This window comes from Drosophila miranda (genome assembly GCF_003369915.1).
Source record: "Drosophila miranda strain MSH22 chromosome Y unlocalized genomic scaffold, D.miranda_PacBio2.1 Contig_Y3_pilon, whole genome shotgun sequence".
Lineage (NCBI taxonomy): Eukaryota > Metazoa > Arthropoda > Insecta > Diptera > Drosophilidae > Drosophila > Drosophila miranda.
The window spans coordinates 8,059,844-8,076,946 of NW_022881625.1; the positions used below are offsets into that span (position 1 = coordinate 8,059,844).

The 17,103-nt window shown below is 48.8% G+C and overlaps 1 protein-coding gene across 1 annotated transcript; it reads left to right on the top strand.

Moving 5' to 3' along the window:
• Nucleotides 1-7,469: 7,469 nt before the first annotated feature.
• Nucleotides 7,470-8,839, top strand: LOC117194812. Its single transcript, XM_033399295.1, has 5 exons — nt 7,470-7,826; nt 7,880-8,049; nt 8,130-8,306; nt 8,375-8,500; nt 8,572-8,839. The coding sequence occupies exons 1-5, from the start codon at nt 7,470-7,472 to the stop codon at nt 8,837-8,839; spliced, it is 1,098 nt and encodes a 365-aa protein (XP_033255186.1).
• Nucleotides 8,840-17,103: the final 8,264 nt, after the last annotated feature.

Here is a 17,103-nt window from a genome sequence, read left to right on the forward strand (position 1 = left end):
ATTCATAAATAATATACAGCTAAGAGTACTATATGTTTGGATTCATTGGGTATCCGTGCGTGGTGATGTCTAATGCAATTTGCGTAATTGAAACCCACTCGAAAGCAATTAAATTTCCTGTGGTTGGACCACTCTCCGGCAATGAGATTCGTTGGAGTAATTGCAATCGAGATTCCCAACTAATCTTCAGGTAAAACAATCCATAATGGAGCAGAAGTTTTGTTCGCACTCGGCATTTAACAAGTTTGAAGTTTTAATTTGCTTTCGCCCCAACAAAAACCACTACAGAATACAGAATAACAAAAGTGTCAACACGATTTTAATTGAATTTAATTAAGCCGCAAAGTAAAGCCTCTCAGCACTCTTGTCTGTGGACCGACCAACAGAAATTTAAAATATTTGCGCTAATCCACTTGGCAACGGCCTAACAGAAATGAACAGCTGGTGCCAGTCCAGGCCTCTTCAATGGGCCAAATTTCGGATAAAAGAGGTACGTGCCAAAGGCTTCAAATACTCGTATTTGCTGGGGCCAAAGGACGTACAATAAACTCGAAGCAATCCGAAGAGCAAAGTTGCGATCTGGAAATTTATGGATGGCGAAGGCCAAAATGTTTTGCTGTAGGCCCAGGCCCAGGCTGAACCCATTTGTTGGCCCAGCTCTGAAAATGTCACATGCTCCTCACACCCACAGCTACACCCACACCCTGTGTGGTCTGGGTCTTGGCCGTCTGGGGCCGTCTCGGCGAAACGAAATCCAGTTAATTAAAATGTGGCAAGCAAATAATCAACAAGCAATTCAAACTAGAAAAAGACCACAATTCTGCTTCCTCTCTGCCTTTGCCTGCCGTAAATGGCCGTCCAATTGGTAATGGCTCGACAAAAATCCCACATTCATATTTACGAACCATAAATATGGACTCGTACTACCAAAAAAAGGAAAGGAAAAAAATAAAAGGAGGTTAACCAATTTGTTCGCTTGCGGCTGCTGTAAGTGACAACAAAAGAGGTGCTGGAGCCGGTCAAGGCATTGTAGCTTTTAACAAATGAGTTTCCGTATTTCATTCGGATTCCATGATCTCGTTTGCCACTCCAAGGGCAACGACAGCTGCTGGCGATGCAGATTCGGTAGCCGAATTCATCGCCTCGGAGAATGTGCAGCCAAGTACGTCTGCAGCGTCCGTGTCCGTGGTGTCCGCAAGTTCGCTAGTTGTCCCGCCTATCCCGATCCCACCAAAACGACAAGTTTTTGTTTCACGGCTGGCCCCTGACCTCACATCTAATGATGTAATTGCTTTCTTTCAAAGCAAAATAAAAGCCGTGGCCTTAAAGGTGGAGAAATTTAACTTCTCTTATGCCAGGGAGATAGCCTCGTTTAAGATAAGCATCTCCCCAACTCAATTTGACACCATTTGCTCCGCCAAATTTTGGCCGGAGCATTTGGTGGTGAAGGAGTTTAAGGCTAAGAAGAAGAAGAGGCCCCCCATATCCCTTCCAAATCTTTCCAGTGTGCCACCCTCAACCTCAACTTCATCTTCCTCAACTTCCCGTCTTGCTTCCACCTTTCCAAAAAACTAACTTCTCTTTTATTAACCTATCAGAATGTAAGAGGCTTGCGTAGTAAGCTCAGCATTCTTTTCCGGGATAGTGTTGCATTTGCTTCCCACGTTATTGTGTTTACTGAAACCTGGTTAAAGCCGGACATTCTTAGTTCCGAGGTTTTGGCAGGTCTGTACACATCTTTTAGAAAGGACCGTTCGTCTCGACGTGCTGGGGGGGTTCTAATTGCAGTAGACTCTTACTTCACGTCGGAACACTTCACAGTCCAAGTTCAACAGGAGCTGGAATTCCTGTGTGTAAAACTGATTCTTCCCGCTTTCGCTATATTCATTACTTGCTCGTATATCCCACCTTCTTCGGATATTTCAATTTATGAGCAGCACTTGTCCGCTTTAACCGCTGTTTCTTCCTCGCTATCTGATAAAGATCGTATGATAGTTCTTGGTGACTTCAACTTGCCAGGAACTGTTTGGTCTTCGGTAAACGAGTCTAGTATCCTAGTGCCCATGTCACGACATGACTTTGTTGACGGCTTGCTTGACCTATCCCTGTCTCAAGTCAACCATGTGAAAAATTCCTTGGGTCGATTGCTTGATCTGTGCTTTGTATCGGATCCGACCATTGTGTTGTTAACCCGAGCCCTTCCGCTCAATATACGTGAAGACGCCTACCACCCTACTTTCGAGGTGTCGCTAGATATAGGACCAACTGTATTGGATCGGTCGAGTAGATTACCTGAACGTGTCCGCTGCTTTCGTAAAGCCGAGTTTGCGAAGCTTAATAACCTCATTAGGGATTTTGATTGGTCCGCTTTGTACTTGTGCACTGATGTCATAAAAGGCACAAACATTTTTTACAATGCTCTTGGCACATTTTTTGATTCTTGTGTCCCGCTTTCTTGTCCGACTAGATCTGGAAAACCCCCTTGGTTTACCAAAGAGTTATCCAGTCTAAAAAACTAAAAATCAAGACTTTATAAAAAATTTCAAGAAATGGGTTTTTCTACTTCTCACTCTCGCTATGTAATAGCTCGGTCAAACTTTTCAGTTCTTAATGCTCAATGCTATAAGAACTACCTATCTCGATGCAGGATACGTTTTTCTCAGGACCCTAAACAGTTTTACTGCTTCGTAAACAGTAAGCGTAGAACGTCCGCACAACCATCCTCGCTATCATTTTGTAATACGTCGGCAAATAATGATCAGGCAATTGCCGATCTTTTTGCCCAATTTTTCCAAACCACCTATTCTGAGGAAAGCTACTCTGGTCATCCGTACCCATACGGTTTACCGAGGTCGAACGGCATTTTCAGTCCCTTGTTAAATGAATGTTCCCTACTTCATGATCTTCGACTAGTTAAGCCGGTGTTTTCACCGGGTCCAGACGGGGTTCCAGGTTGTGTACTCAGGTACTGCGCCGAAGCTCTGTGTGGACCTTTGATTAAACTATTCACCCAGTCCATTGATTCTTATTGCTTCCCCCCTCTCCATAAAAAAGGTAGCAAGTCTGATGCAAAAAATTATAGAGGTATAGCAAAGTTATCCGCTATTCCTAAAATGTTTGAGAAGGTTTTAACTCCGCACTTGCAACATCTCTGCAAGTCACTTATATCTCCAACTCAGCATGGATTTATAAGGCGGCGATCTACCACCACGAACTTGTTAGAGTTTACCTCTTTCATTATTAAAGGCTTTAAAGGTAACTTACAGACGGATGTTATTTACACCGACGTTAGTAAAGCATTCGACTCTGTAAACCATTCCCTTTTAGCGCAAAAACTTGACCTTTTAGGGTTTCCGCCCAACCTCCTGAGATGGATTTCTAGCTATCTTTGTTCCAGGTCTCAAAGAGTACTCTTCAAAAACTCCCCCTCTTTACCAGTAAAGGTTTCTTCGGGAGTACCACAGGGCAGCCATCTAGGCCCCTTACTCTTCACACTCTTTATTAATGACTTGCCTTCAGTATTAACATACTCTCGAGTACTTATGTATGCCGATGATGTTAAACTCTGTGTCCAGTACAAGGACATTTCATTTCATTCTCGCTTGCAATCCGATCTCAATAACTTTCAGTCATGGTGTTGTGCAAACTTGTTACACCTTAATGCCTCGAAATGCAAAGTTATGACATTTCATCGTTCTAGCCCTTTGTTGGCTCCCTATACCCTATTTGGTGGTTCTCTTGAGAGAATTACCCTGGTGGATGATCTGGGTGTTATGTTAGACCCCAAGTTAAAGTTTTCCGAACACATTTCTACCATGGTAAATAAGGCCATGGGCGAGCTTGGGTTTATAAAGAGGTGGTCAAAGGAATTTGACGACCCCTATATAACAAGGACTCTCTATACCTCGCTTGTTCGTCCGATCTTAGAATACGGCTCCTGTGTATGGTGCCCTCCCATCTTACTCTAGTAGACTACTATTTGTAAACCTCCCATCCTTAGTTAACCGTAGAAAGATGCTTGGTGTGATATTTATGCACAAATTGATTAGAGGTGACATAGACAGCCCTGATCTTTTGAGCCGCATAAACTTCACGATTCCTATTAGACTGACTAGAAATTTTATACCGTTGTTCCTTCCACTTTGTAGATCGAATTATTCCTTGCATGAACCGTTTAGGGTCTTATGCTCGGATTATAATTCCCTCTACCATATTATATCCAACACTAATTCTCTTCCTCTTATTAAATTATTAATCCTTACACACCTTTCTATTAATTAGTAACTGTAGTGGTATTTGTATTTTGATTGCATGCTTAGTTTCTTAGTAAGTTTAGTGCTAATTTTCCTCGAATGTTAGTCTAATAACTATCTTTCTTGCATGTTCGCGTTTGGTTCGGCTACGCACCGCGCGTCATGCGGCAGCGCCCCTCGGTCGGTTGGGCGGGAGGAGGGCTGCGTTTTGCCTGGGATCCGCGCGTAACAGCCATCTGCTGGTGTCACACGGGCCACTTGACGGTGCAGTAACTGCATCGCCTCTTGAAAGATGGAGTCATTGCATGTCAACGTCCAATATATATTGCATTTTCTATAAATACAGTATTTGCCAACTGTCCTTTTTTATTTTCACTCTCAAACTGAGTCAATGCAGTGCGTGGGTGGAGGTGCAGATGCAGCTGCAACAGCAACAGCAGCAGCATCGGGGTGGCAGCATCAGCACCGAAAATAAATTTCAAATATGTCACAAGCAAAATGAGATAGAATTCTTAGGCGAATATTCGCTGTGCCATGCTGCGTGGGCAGCGATGGCCAAATGCAGGGGAAGTCAATGCGCTCTAGCCGAAAAAGTGAAAGCCAGCATCAGTCATGTTAGCAGGCGAGGGGATATAGTTGTCAATCGATTCGCAAGAAGTTCAGGGTTGCCTACTGAACTGAACCGTTCGACAATAGTTCTCTACGATCCAGACTACAAGGTGGCAAAACAATAACACTCCCCCACACACCAGACGTGCGATGTCTCAGCTAATTTTCATTGCTACAAGCGCGGACGGGCGTCCTTCAGGGCCTGCCAAATTCTAAATTTTGGCTAATTTGTCAACAGCCCCCCAGCATTATCCGCACATATCCGACAATTTGGGTAGAACCAAACATCTAACAAAAGCTGTACACATTCGCTACTTACACTATATGGATAGTACGGATTGAATTACTGGAACCATGTGTCCGCTATAGAGAGCTTAGCTTGTACATACATAAATGGGCACCTAGCACTATTATATTTTGCATGCAAATTCCAGGACACAAGTGTGTACCCTCACGTAAAGATGATGCCAGAAATTCCAACTGACGAAGCAGATATGCGATACACTGCATCAGCAGTAACCCACCAAGATGAGGCTCCTCCGTGCTTAGCCGCCTCCTTTGGCACTGACACTTGGCATTTCGCAACCTTCTCGAGCCAAGGCGAGCACTTCAGAAAATTGAAACTTTCAGTTTTATGCCACCATCGAGCACACAGCACAGTACTTTTACATGGCCAAGTGAAACTCTTTTGGCTGACTTTTCAATTTTCTAATATGCTTTAAAGCTTCTGCTTGATGCTGTTGGGAGCGGCGCCTATTGCTTAATTCGATTTTGCTTGGCTTTGATGCTGGCAAACTTCATTTGTCCGACTCTAAAAGCGTGAAATAGGATTAGGCCGACGGAAATGCATTCAAGCTGACTTAAATCCATTTCTAGTTGGGCAACGATACAAAGTACCAATTAATAATCTATAGGAAATCAGATTTGAGAGGAGTTAGGGAAGAGAGAGTTGCAGTGCACGCAGCTTATGGAAGAGATCCAAATTAAATTAAGACTGCCAGAAGTATTCCACAAATAGCCATGACCAGAATGAAGTTACTTTGGGCCAAAACAATGACAGGTCAATACTTTTTTCAAGGCTTGTGGATAGATCAGCGTCAGTGCGGCGCCTTAATGCAAGTCTGTGAACGAATTGTATTTGGTAAATTTTCTTTACAGGAGTCCGAAAGGATCGAACAAGGTGAAAATGAGCAGTGTACGAATTAAACATTTTACCATTTAACCATTTGGTAATTTGGTAAACCATTTTTTTGTGAAGCTCAAGACTCAAGCCACGGAGTACCATTAATAATACGAAAATGTACAGTAATTAGTTTCTGATCTACATCCATACAACATTGAAATGCAGCCCTGAATATCGCTCCGATTATAATCGGGAGACAGCTCTGCTTTTCACTTTGAATTCCGGTTTGAGCAGGCGACGACTTTCAGTGTGAAAATCCGAACAGTCATCCTTTCGAAAATTGTGCCAGCGAGTGGAGCTCATGTAAAGTGGAAAATTAAATATAAAAATTAAAATTCCTCTCAGAGTCGTAGTGAGAAGTGTCGAACAAAATATTCTAAAACTGTATTTAGCACGCGAGTGTTCTCAAGTAAGTTCACACATATTTAAAGTGAAAAATTTCGCATTTGCCGCACACACGAACACACGCACGCACACACAAACGCCGGTGTTGTGAACTCACTTGACGAAAAAAAAGAGCGAGAAGAAAAAAGTTTCCAAATCAAAATGGTCACTGAGCCGAAGTCCGTTGAGCCCAAGGTCAGCACCAAGGAGGCGCAGTGCCAGTCATCGGACTGCGAGACTTCCCAGCAGGAGCCAGTCTCGCAAGTAAGCAGCCCGAAGGGCGCCCGTGTGGGGATCTTCAATGCCGAGGACTTCTTGTCGCGTGCTCAGATGAACGACAAAATCAACAACATCTTGCGCTCGCCCACCAAGCCGCCCAGCGCTCCGTCTACACCAACAACCCATCGCCGGTAAGTGAATTCCAAGCAATAACGTGAAAGTTTCTTCAATTTTCAGACATTTTGTTTTACAAAACTGCCGCATCATCGCGCCAGCAGGGTATCAACAGCGAGTTAACAGCCGCCGCAGTCTTAACAGCTCGGCAACAGCAGTATTGCCACATCACCTCATTGCCCTCTCCTGTTATTTCAGACCTTCTTATTTTCCGTCTCGCTCTTTTCCACCATTGCTCTCTTACTTTCCGACTTTAATATTCGAATTTTCCTTCTCTATTCCCCCCCTCTTCTCTTCTCTTCTAATACTATTCAAAATAGTTTGGTTAATTTCTATAAAAATCAAATGCAAATTGGGAAAAACGCACACACGTATGTAAATACATATATGTATATGTATATGTATGTATGTATGTATATGCATGCGTTAACAGAATGTCGACAGAATGTTAGCAACAGTTGCAAAGTCATTCGATTTCTGCGCAGCTGACACTTTCTCTCGTATCTGTCGTTTTCTCTCCTGCCGGTATTCAATTATTTTCTGGCACTTTCACTTCCTCACCTCTTCATTTCCTTCCGGATCTAACTTCCGCTACTACCTCTCGCCTTCTCATCCCCCTCCCTTAGCAAGCAAGCTTGCGTGACGGCATGACTGGGGGGCAGCTGTCCCAACGCATGAGCAACATCTCGCTGTCCTCCGGCACGGACTCCGTGGGCCACATGGATCGCGGCAGCAGCTCCAGTCTCGCTAGCAGCGCCACCGTTGGCACCAACACCATCACCAGCGGCATTTCCAAGGAGTGCGCCAATTACCCCTTCGGCAGTCAGTCGGCCCGTCCATACGTCCAACTGCCGGGCATACACATTTCCAACCCTCCCCAGTACGGGCCAGGGAATATGCAGGAAATAGACGCTGGCAAAATGGCGCACAACGGCAAGGCACTCACAGGGCGCTACAATGCCACGCCCACCTATGGCTTCGACAACGAGCAGAACTACTGCCTGGTAAGGGGCTCCTGCATATCTGAAAATCTAGCCGATTCTATGCTCAATCTCAGAATTCCCAACAGTTGCCGTCTACAATGCCACCTCCACCATACGCCTTGGCACGCGTGAGCAGCACACGCAACTTCGAGCTCGAGAACCACACACCGCCGGCATGTCCCGGCTCTGGACCCATTGCCATGACGAACGGCACCATCCAGTTGCGCCTCCGCGATGGCGTGCGGTGAGTGTGGACGCCCCCAGCCCCTTGGCTCTTCTTTAAGACCGACCCCTAATGTTAATACCTTTCTTTGCATGGGGCAGCATTGACATGACTCTGGACAAGGCGGTGCGCGTGCTCAATCAGCGCAGCATGGTGGCAGTTTCTCTATCACGCAACTGCAGCAACTCGGCTTTGATCCACCCCAATGGACGCATCTTGCAGAGCGGCGCTAAAGTCGAAATAGTCACCTACGACGGCATAAAGGGCAATAACTTTGTGTGAGTGGGAAAGGCCCTTACCCCAACGTGGCATCTTTTGAATCCTTTGAATTATCTTCCCATTACAGTCGTTATGCCAAGATGTGGTACAAGGGTGTGAGCTTCATCTACCTGGTGGACACAGCCGGGACGCGCACCACAACCGACACTTTCACCGATCTGACCAAGGACTACACCCTGGCAGTGTTCTATGAGTGAGTCCCCCCGGCCAATTGCATCGCTTCTTATTTGGCTAATTTCGATTTAATTCCCGAACTTCTCGCAGCGACTCGCGCCATGGTCCCTCTTATATGGCTGAAGCCCATGACGTGATTGCCAATTCAGCTTACACCTGTACCGAGGATGGCACTGAGATCTATGACATAAACGGATTTCGCATCACCCAGGCAGCCGATGGCCTGGTGAAGGTCACTCGTGTGGACAACAAGTGCTTGATTCGCACCAGTCCCGGCAATGGATCGGCCACTTTGACCACACCTGGCATCCATTGCACTGCCTCTCTGGGCAAGACCTCGCATCTGTTTGTTCGGTGAGTGTCAAACCGATGCTCTCAACCTCCCCCTCCCCCTCGCCCGTCATCCTGCTCTGCTAACTTCCGTTCTGTTCTGTCCTTTGTAGTCGCAATGAGAAGCGCATGCACTTCGATGGATCCTGTTTCATTGTACGCAACGCCGGACACTCCGCCGGCTTCAATGAGAACAACCTGCTCATTGTCTACTGAGCGGCGTTCGTAGTCCGGAGATAGAAACGGCGCAGTGGTAGCCCATCCCACACGCACACACTCACACATGTCAACACATTTCACCTGGAACACATGCATAGACACCTGGTCACAACCGCGAATTTTTCGAGTGCGGACGCGCCAAACAGCTGCTCTGCAAGACACAGACAAATCGCGAAAGATACCTGGAAAAAAATACCCGAAATTAGCTCAAGCTCTTGCTGACACCGCGTGCTCACCGGAGGATCGAGTCTCACCCCGACTGGCTTCTGATCCGGGCTGCGCGTTGCACTTCCACGGTCACCCAAAGGGGGCATTGGCGCTGGGGCCCACCGTGAGTGCTTTGGACGGCGCTTTTCACTCGTCACTTGGAGATTCCTACCTTTTTTCATCCTTTCTCTCCTTTGGGCCGGTTCTCCCGCTCTTCTTCTTCACTCCAGGCCTCGCAGCTGATCGACTGGGGTACCAGGGCTGGATAGTGCATGCCACTAACCAGCTGATCGACTGCAGTGCGGTGAAGGGGCACTAGGTGCCAAAGCATCCAGCCCTCGACAGAGACCGCTGCGGAAGATAACTGCGCCTACAGCAGCTAGCTTCTGTCAGCGACCGCACCTGAGGGAAGGTACTGCCTAACTCCTAGGCGGGATCACTTGCAAACCGCACACACACCTACGCATAAGTTCCATCCCAAATTCACACGCGTGGAGGAATCCCGTGGCCGGGGCGCGGACCCTGGAGGCCCTGAGAGATGTTCCCCCGAATCCTGCTTCGCCGGTGGCACACTTGGCCGACGAAGCAAAATGCGCTACAAGCCAAGGAGCAATGGCTTTCCAAAAAGCCTCAAAGGTGGCCCGAACACCGCCACAAGCAGCTTTAGCACCGCCAATGAAGCAGAGCTCGTTGCACAGCTTTGCCAGTGGGGCCACGCAGGACGGCGGCAAGGGCACTGATACTCTGAAGAGGCCGAGGGCCCCCCCTACACCATCGAGTAGCGGGAGAAAAACCTCCCCCAAGCGAAGCAGGAACTGCTTACAGGACATAGACGAGATTGGCGCAATCCTGCCCGACCTACTCTACCAGATGAACGAGAAGGGCCAGAGGTCGATCAACATGGCCATCAAGAAGATGGTAGCACGCATGAAGGAGTTGCAAGTGGAAGTCAAATCCCATCTGCAGGCGCCAGAGGATAAAAGGGCAGCGCCAGGAGGATGCCAGTGCCATGATCACACTGCAGGCCCAACTGGCCCCCTACCCAGGATGACCAAGCCCAGTGCGACTAAGGCGACGCAAACGGCATCAGGAGCCCACAAGACCGAGGCAACACCCCGAACTGAGGAGAAGAGCGCGCGCGGAAGGCCCAGGCAAGGACACCAAGCTGACGCCACTCGACAAGAGGAAACCAAGATGCAGTGCGGCAAGGCGGAAGACACCAACCCTACACAGAAGTGGAGTGAGGTGAGAGGCAGGCGTGCGAAACGCAAGCAGACAGGCCGACCAGACGCAGTGCTGGTCAAATGCACCGAGGAGGCATCATACGCCGACATCCTCAAACTGGTGAAGACAGCACCAACGCTCCAGAGCCTCAAAAACAAGGTTCAGGGCATCAGGAAGACAGCCTCGGGCGAGCTGCTTCTAAGGATGCAACAATCCTCAGACCCCGCCACCCAGGAGCTACAGATGGCCATCCAGGCAGCGCTTGGGGACAAGGCAGCCGTGAAGGCCATGCAGGAGACAGTCGCGGTTGAGGTACTCAACATAGACAAGCTCACGACAGGCGACGAGGTATGTGAGGCCATAGCTGCAGCGATCGACGGCGACTTAACACAAGGAGCAGTGCCGTACATGCGGAAAGCATATGGCGCAACGCAGGTAGCTACGCTGAACCTTCAGCCCGCACTCGCAAAGAAGCTCCTGGAGCTCGGAAAAGTTCGAATCGGCTGGGTTGTCTGCCGCGTGCGGCAACGGATTGCGCCAACCCGCTGCTTCAAGTGCATGGCCTATGGACACACTGCAGCCAGGTGCAGATCCAAGCGGCCTGTGTCAAGCAATGCATGCTACAAATGTGGTGGGGAGGGGCACAAGCACAACCAGTGCAACAACCCGCCAATGTGCATACTATGCGCTGGCAAGCCAGGAGACGTCCGCTCAGCAGCCCACTCGGCCCTCAGCCGCAGCTGCCCTGAGTATAAGAAGGCACTAACAAAACTGGTTGATGGTTAAGCTCCTGCAGCTCAACCTAAACCACTGCCGAGCTGCTCAGGATCTGTTGGCGCAAACAGTCCTGGAGCAGAAGATCGACATAGCGCTACTCAGCGAGCCGTACGGCAAAAAACACGAAGGAGTCTGGCAGCAAAGCTCAGACGGAGGAGCAGCAATCTGGAGCTGTGGCCCACAACCAGGCCAGCTTACCCACAGAGCATCCAGAGTGGGATATGTGAGAGCTAAGCACAGCGGGACTTTTGTCTACAGCTGCTACATAGCACCAAGGTTCACGCAGCAGGAGTATGAGGCGATCATCAGCAACATCGCTAACGACGCACGAGGCAAATCGCCGGTCCTGATAGCGGGCGACTTTAACGGCTGGGCCACGACTTGGGGCAGCGCCAAGAACACACCCCGTGAGACATCGCTCCTGGACGAGTTTGCAAGCCAGGAACCACACCAACGTTCAGCAAAGCAGGGCGGGAGTCTATTATAGACCTCACCTTTGCAAGCCCAGAGCTCGCACGCCACGCGAAGTGGCAAGTGCTGAGTGCTTACACCCATAGCGACCACTTAGCCGTAATGACGGAAACCTTTGCACCCAGGAACACAACAAGGATACAGCGGGCGCTCCGGACCGGGTACAAGGAGGAAAGCCTGAGCAGAGCCGCGGTCCTCTCGGCAGCAGAAAACCTAAGCGCCGCCGGGGATGCTGAAGCATCCGCGCTTGCCGTTTACAGGACCGTCAAAGCGGCCTGTTATGCAGCCATGAAAAAAAGGAAGATCGGAGGAAGCAGGCACCGGCCAGTACCGTGGTGGAATGAGCACATTGCCAAGGCCAGGAGGGAGTGCTGCGCAGCTCGGCGTGCCTACCAGCGAGCAAGAGGCTCCGCCCAATTTGGCAGAAATGGCGCAGCATTCAAGGCCAAAAGAAAAGAGCTGAAGGAGGCCATCAGAAGCAGCAAACTCAAATGCTTCAAGGAGCTCTGCGATGCGGCCGATGCGGAACCTTTTGGTGGAGCATACAAACTAGTCATGGGGAGATTAAACAGACAGCCTATGCCCAAGGATCCGGTGCATATGAGAGAGATAGTCGGCACCCTATTCCCTAGAAAACCACCCTTACAAGAGGAAGCTAGGGTAGAAGGAGCTAGCCTGAGGGACACCACCACCATCATCACTGCCAGAGAAGTACTGGAGGCCACGGGTAAGCTGAAGATCGGGAAAGCGGCAGGTCCAGATGGAGTCCCTAATGCAGCACTAAAATGCATAATTAGAGCCCATCCGGAAGCATTCGCCACAATGTACACCCAGTGCCTAGCGGAGCGGACAGTCCCACGAGCATGGAAACGGCAAAGGCTGGTTCTGATACCCAAGCCAGGCAAAGAGCTCAACGACCCATCGTCATACCGGCCGCTGTGCATGCTGGATACCATGGGCAAGATTTTCGAGAGGATGGTATGTAACCGACTGGAGGCGGAACTGGCTGAGCGTCGCGGACTTTCCGACCTGAGGAAAGCAGAGGAGCACCACTGACGCCATCGAGATTTTGACAAACCTTGCCAGGGAAGCCATGGCAGGAACGCGATGGGCTGGAGGCGACAAAAAGTACTGCCTAGTATGTACACTAGACGTACGAAACGCCTTCAACTCTGCCAGCTGCGCAAATCACACGGACTCTGCGAAGCTATTTTACGGACCGCGTCCTGATCTACGACACGGAAGAAGGAGCATAACATCACCAAATCACCGGAGGCGTCCCACAGGGCTCGGTCCTAGGGCCGATACTGTGGAACCTGATGTATGACGATATCCTGCGGCTTACATTACCGGAAGGGTGCACCCTGGTGGGCTTCGCCGACGACATAGCACTGGTGACAGTGTCAAAACACGTAAGAGACGTAGAGGAGAAAACCAACGTAGCAGTCGGGATGATAGTGGCCTGGCTCGCAGCCAACGGGCTAGCATTGGCGTAGAAGAAGACGGAGGCTGTGCTAATGAGCAGCAGAAAAAAGGTCGAGCAGGCATGCGTGAGAGTCGGTAGCACGATCATCAGGACCAAGCCTGCGCTGAAGTACCTAGGGGTAATGATGGACCAGAGGCTGAACTTCAAGGCCCACCTGGAATACGCCAGCGCAAAAGCGACTGCAGCAACGGCGGCCATAAGCAGGATGATGGCCAATACAGGGGGACCACGGCAGCGTAGCAGGCAGCTCATCGCTGGGGTGGTCACCTCCATAATCTTATATGGATCAGCAGTGTGGGCACCAGCAATGATGGTTTCCACATACAGCAGAGACTGCAGAAGCGCATACCGACGCTGTGCCCTGAGGGTTACATGCTGCTTCCGGACGGTGTCTGAAGACGCCGCACTTATTGTGGCAGGCATGGTCCCACTGGATCTCCTGGCAGCTGAGCGGCAGAGCGGAGTGGAGGTAGCCAGCGAGCGGCGAGAGCGCACTATAGCCCAGTGGCAACGGCGCTGGGACCAAGCGGCAAAAGGGAGGTGGACCAGACGTCTCCTTCCCCAGCTTAGCCCATGGCTGCGAAGAAGGCACGGCCAAATGGACCATTATTTGGGCCAACTGCTGACGGGGCATGGCTGCTTCAAGCAGTACCTGCATCGCTTTAGGCATGCTGACGACCCGTATTGCAGCTGCTGCGGGCCTGGAGTCGACGAGGATGCAGAGCCCGTCTTCTTTGTATGCCCCCGCTTCTCGCAAGAACGAACGAGGCTAGGGGAGACGCTGGCAGAAGTGAGTGTGGACACCCTTACCGACCAGATGCTAGCCGATGAGCAATCTTGGAACGCGGTCGCCTACATGGCAGCAAGCGTGATCAAGGAGCTGCGCAGGCTGGAGCGAAGCCGGACAAACTAAGCCAGAAAGATGACCCCAAAGCCCGCACCGCGAAGTAATGCCTAGCGGCAGTCCCGCGGGAGCGGACCCACCCCCCCCCTTCCCAACCATAATTGTTATTTTATAAATATAAAATATAAATATAAAACCAGCACCACACCACACCACACACACACACCTCAGCGAAGGAACTCAGCCCAGTCCTATCTGGGTTCCGATTGCTCGACATGGGCGCAACACAACCACACCACCAACCCCCAGGGAATACTAGTTGTCTTTCGTTTACCATTGCCTACATATATATCACGCCGTATATATGCGGGTATTACTAGTTGTTATTGCAAATCGGGAGCGCTTTCCTGCTTCCCCAAATCAGATGGCCAAATCAGACCGATCTCAAGCTGACGCGGAACCAATCAGAGCCGAATCGCATCGAACAGGGCCGTGCCAGCGTTTGGTGTTCAAAAAAAGAAACATCGTTTTTCTACTCGTTTCCATTTCGGCTTTTTCAGTTCTTCTAAATTGTTTCTTTTACGCAGTTCAGTTCTAAATTTTGTTTGATAGACTTTAAAAATGGCAAAACTCAAGAAAAAAAAGTTTAAAGAAATATCTTCCAAAAAAAAATTTACAAAATTATGCACAGTTGGTGCGTCTGATTAAGCAACGTGTATTCAACAATTATAGTAGATCAGAGGACTAGTTCTCTTGGGCGTTACGTTTAGGCAACGTAACGCCAGTGCCGATACATTATTTCTAAGCTACCAGTTCTTTAAATGCAATCCAATAATGTTCATCCACACCCGTAGCATACAGACACTCGAACACGTAACCCATAATCACACACACCGCACACTCTTTACAAGAGGCAAAAGAAAGTGATTTATTTGCAAGTGGCACAGCGCCAGCCACAGTTAAAACAGCCACAGGACACACATGAAAGATAGAACAGATCCTGTAAAAGGTAGAAAGTGAGAGTTTATTAAATTAACCCCAATTGTAATTTGATTAAAAAACACTTGTCCTGTGAGGAGGACAATGAAAGAAACCCCCATACAAACACAAAACATAGGCTTAATATATACATAAATACGATGGGATGTCCAATTATAATACAAAGTTAAGCCCAGTGTGAAAAACCGGGATTGGCCTTACGTCAATCTCCAACACCTAAATTTTCTATCATGTAAAGAGAAATTCATGTGCCCCAAAATCAATACTATGGAAGTATAATAAATTTAAAATTCAATCTGTTCATTCAATAAATTAATTTATTCCTCCAAAAGAATGGTGGAGCAATGGAGCTCGTTTCGTTTCCTACCCTCCATCCTTTGCTAATTTCTTGGTGGAAAGAAAATGTCGACTGCCTCCTGCCCCGTGCCTTTATGTGTTCGAGTATTTATGTACCTTCTGTCATACATGGCCGGGGGTATCGTAAATTTACAACAATATTGTTTTATGGCCCCACTCCATGGGCCCTCCTGGCCCCCCTCAGGCGGAGCTTGGCGTTTACGCCGTCACCTGAAGTGCCATCAGGAGTTGGACAATTTCAGGCCCTAGACGACAGTTTGGTTCGGTTTCCCATCTTTAAGAGCACTTGGAATTTAATCATTTAAATTTCTGTGAGGATTTCCAAGAAAATAAATTTGAATATCTGCCGCTATAGAGTATATACTTAAATCCGATTTAATGTAAAAGCGGATTACGCTCTTCCATTTTGAAGGGACTTCGGATAAGCCCTATCTTCGGAGACATCGGGATATGGAAGACCTTTTTGATCTCCAAAAACCAAGCTTCGCGGGATACAAATATTTCGTTAAATTTTTAATCGCACATTTACGACACAGCTGTTTTTATTTTATCGTAGCCTGACAGCCCTGGGCGGCCAGTGTGTACACTCTTTTGGACTACAATATTGTTTGTCTTGCTGTTGACAGCGGTAAATTAGGCAAATGGAAGGAAAAGTACATTGATATTTAATTAGTCAAATGTCTTGAGCCTTGTCGTTACCTGCAAACAAATCCAAATGCACAGGGATATCGGATCGACTGTCATGCAGACTAAAGTTTCCAACAAACTTAACCTGGAGCTGGAGGTGGAGGTAGGCACGCGGCGCGGATGCTACAGCGCTGGCTGTGGCTGTTGATAAAGATTATTGGATAATGTCTTGGCGGAACTATCTGCCACGTCTGTCTCTTTCATAAGAAGAAAGTTGTTCCATGATTAGAGATACACAAAGAGAGAGAAAGAGAGATGCATACGGAAAGTGTGTGAAAGCGTGGAGCAGTGAGAGCGGGTGCCGAAGCCACAGCGTGGATACAGAAGCAGCGGTAAGTACAAATAGCCCAACCAGGGAAGGATCAAAATATTGATGTCTGGAATGGCTTTATTCAAGTGTGAGAGCCTAACTGGGACTCGTGCGAGCAAAGGACCGACCCCACATATGTATCTGTGGCATATTCAATGCTCACGCTTGTGTGACTTCGCCCCTGCGAGTCCTTGTCTGCATCCATTTGCCGCTCGCACCCGTGTGCCCAACATCAAAAGCTTTTCACACTTAATTGGGCGTAAAATTAAATCAGAATTGATTAGAACACTTGAATGACAACAGCCGTGGCCGTGTTGCTGATGTCAATGGCATCAGAGAAAGCCGCATCCTGCCAGCATCCAAGCCCCCAAGCCTCCCAGCTCCCAGCTCCCACTCCACCTCCTGCCAGCAATTCCGCTGGCATTCTAAGCATAAACAAACTTTTTGGTTTCGATTTTCCCCAGCTGGCGCACGGCTCGGCAAGGCACGGCACGTCGGTGACTTCGGCCACGTTCCTGCCGCTTCTCGGGGCTCCTGCCACTTCCGAAGCCGGGCACTCCCGAGACAGAGCGCACTAATTGCTGCTGGGAACTTCCCTGGGGAGGCTCCCCCGCAACCCTGTTTTTCATCGGAAAGTTTATGAAATTCAATTTCCCCCAAAAATGGGGAATGGAATGGAAAAAGGCCGGGCATCAATTTTCCTGCATTATC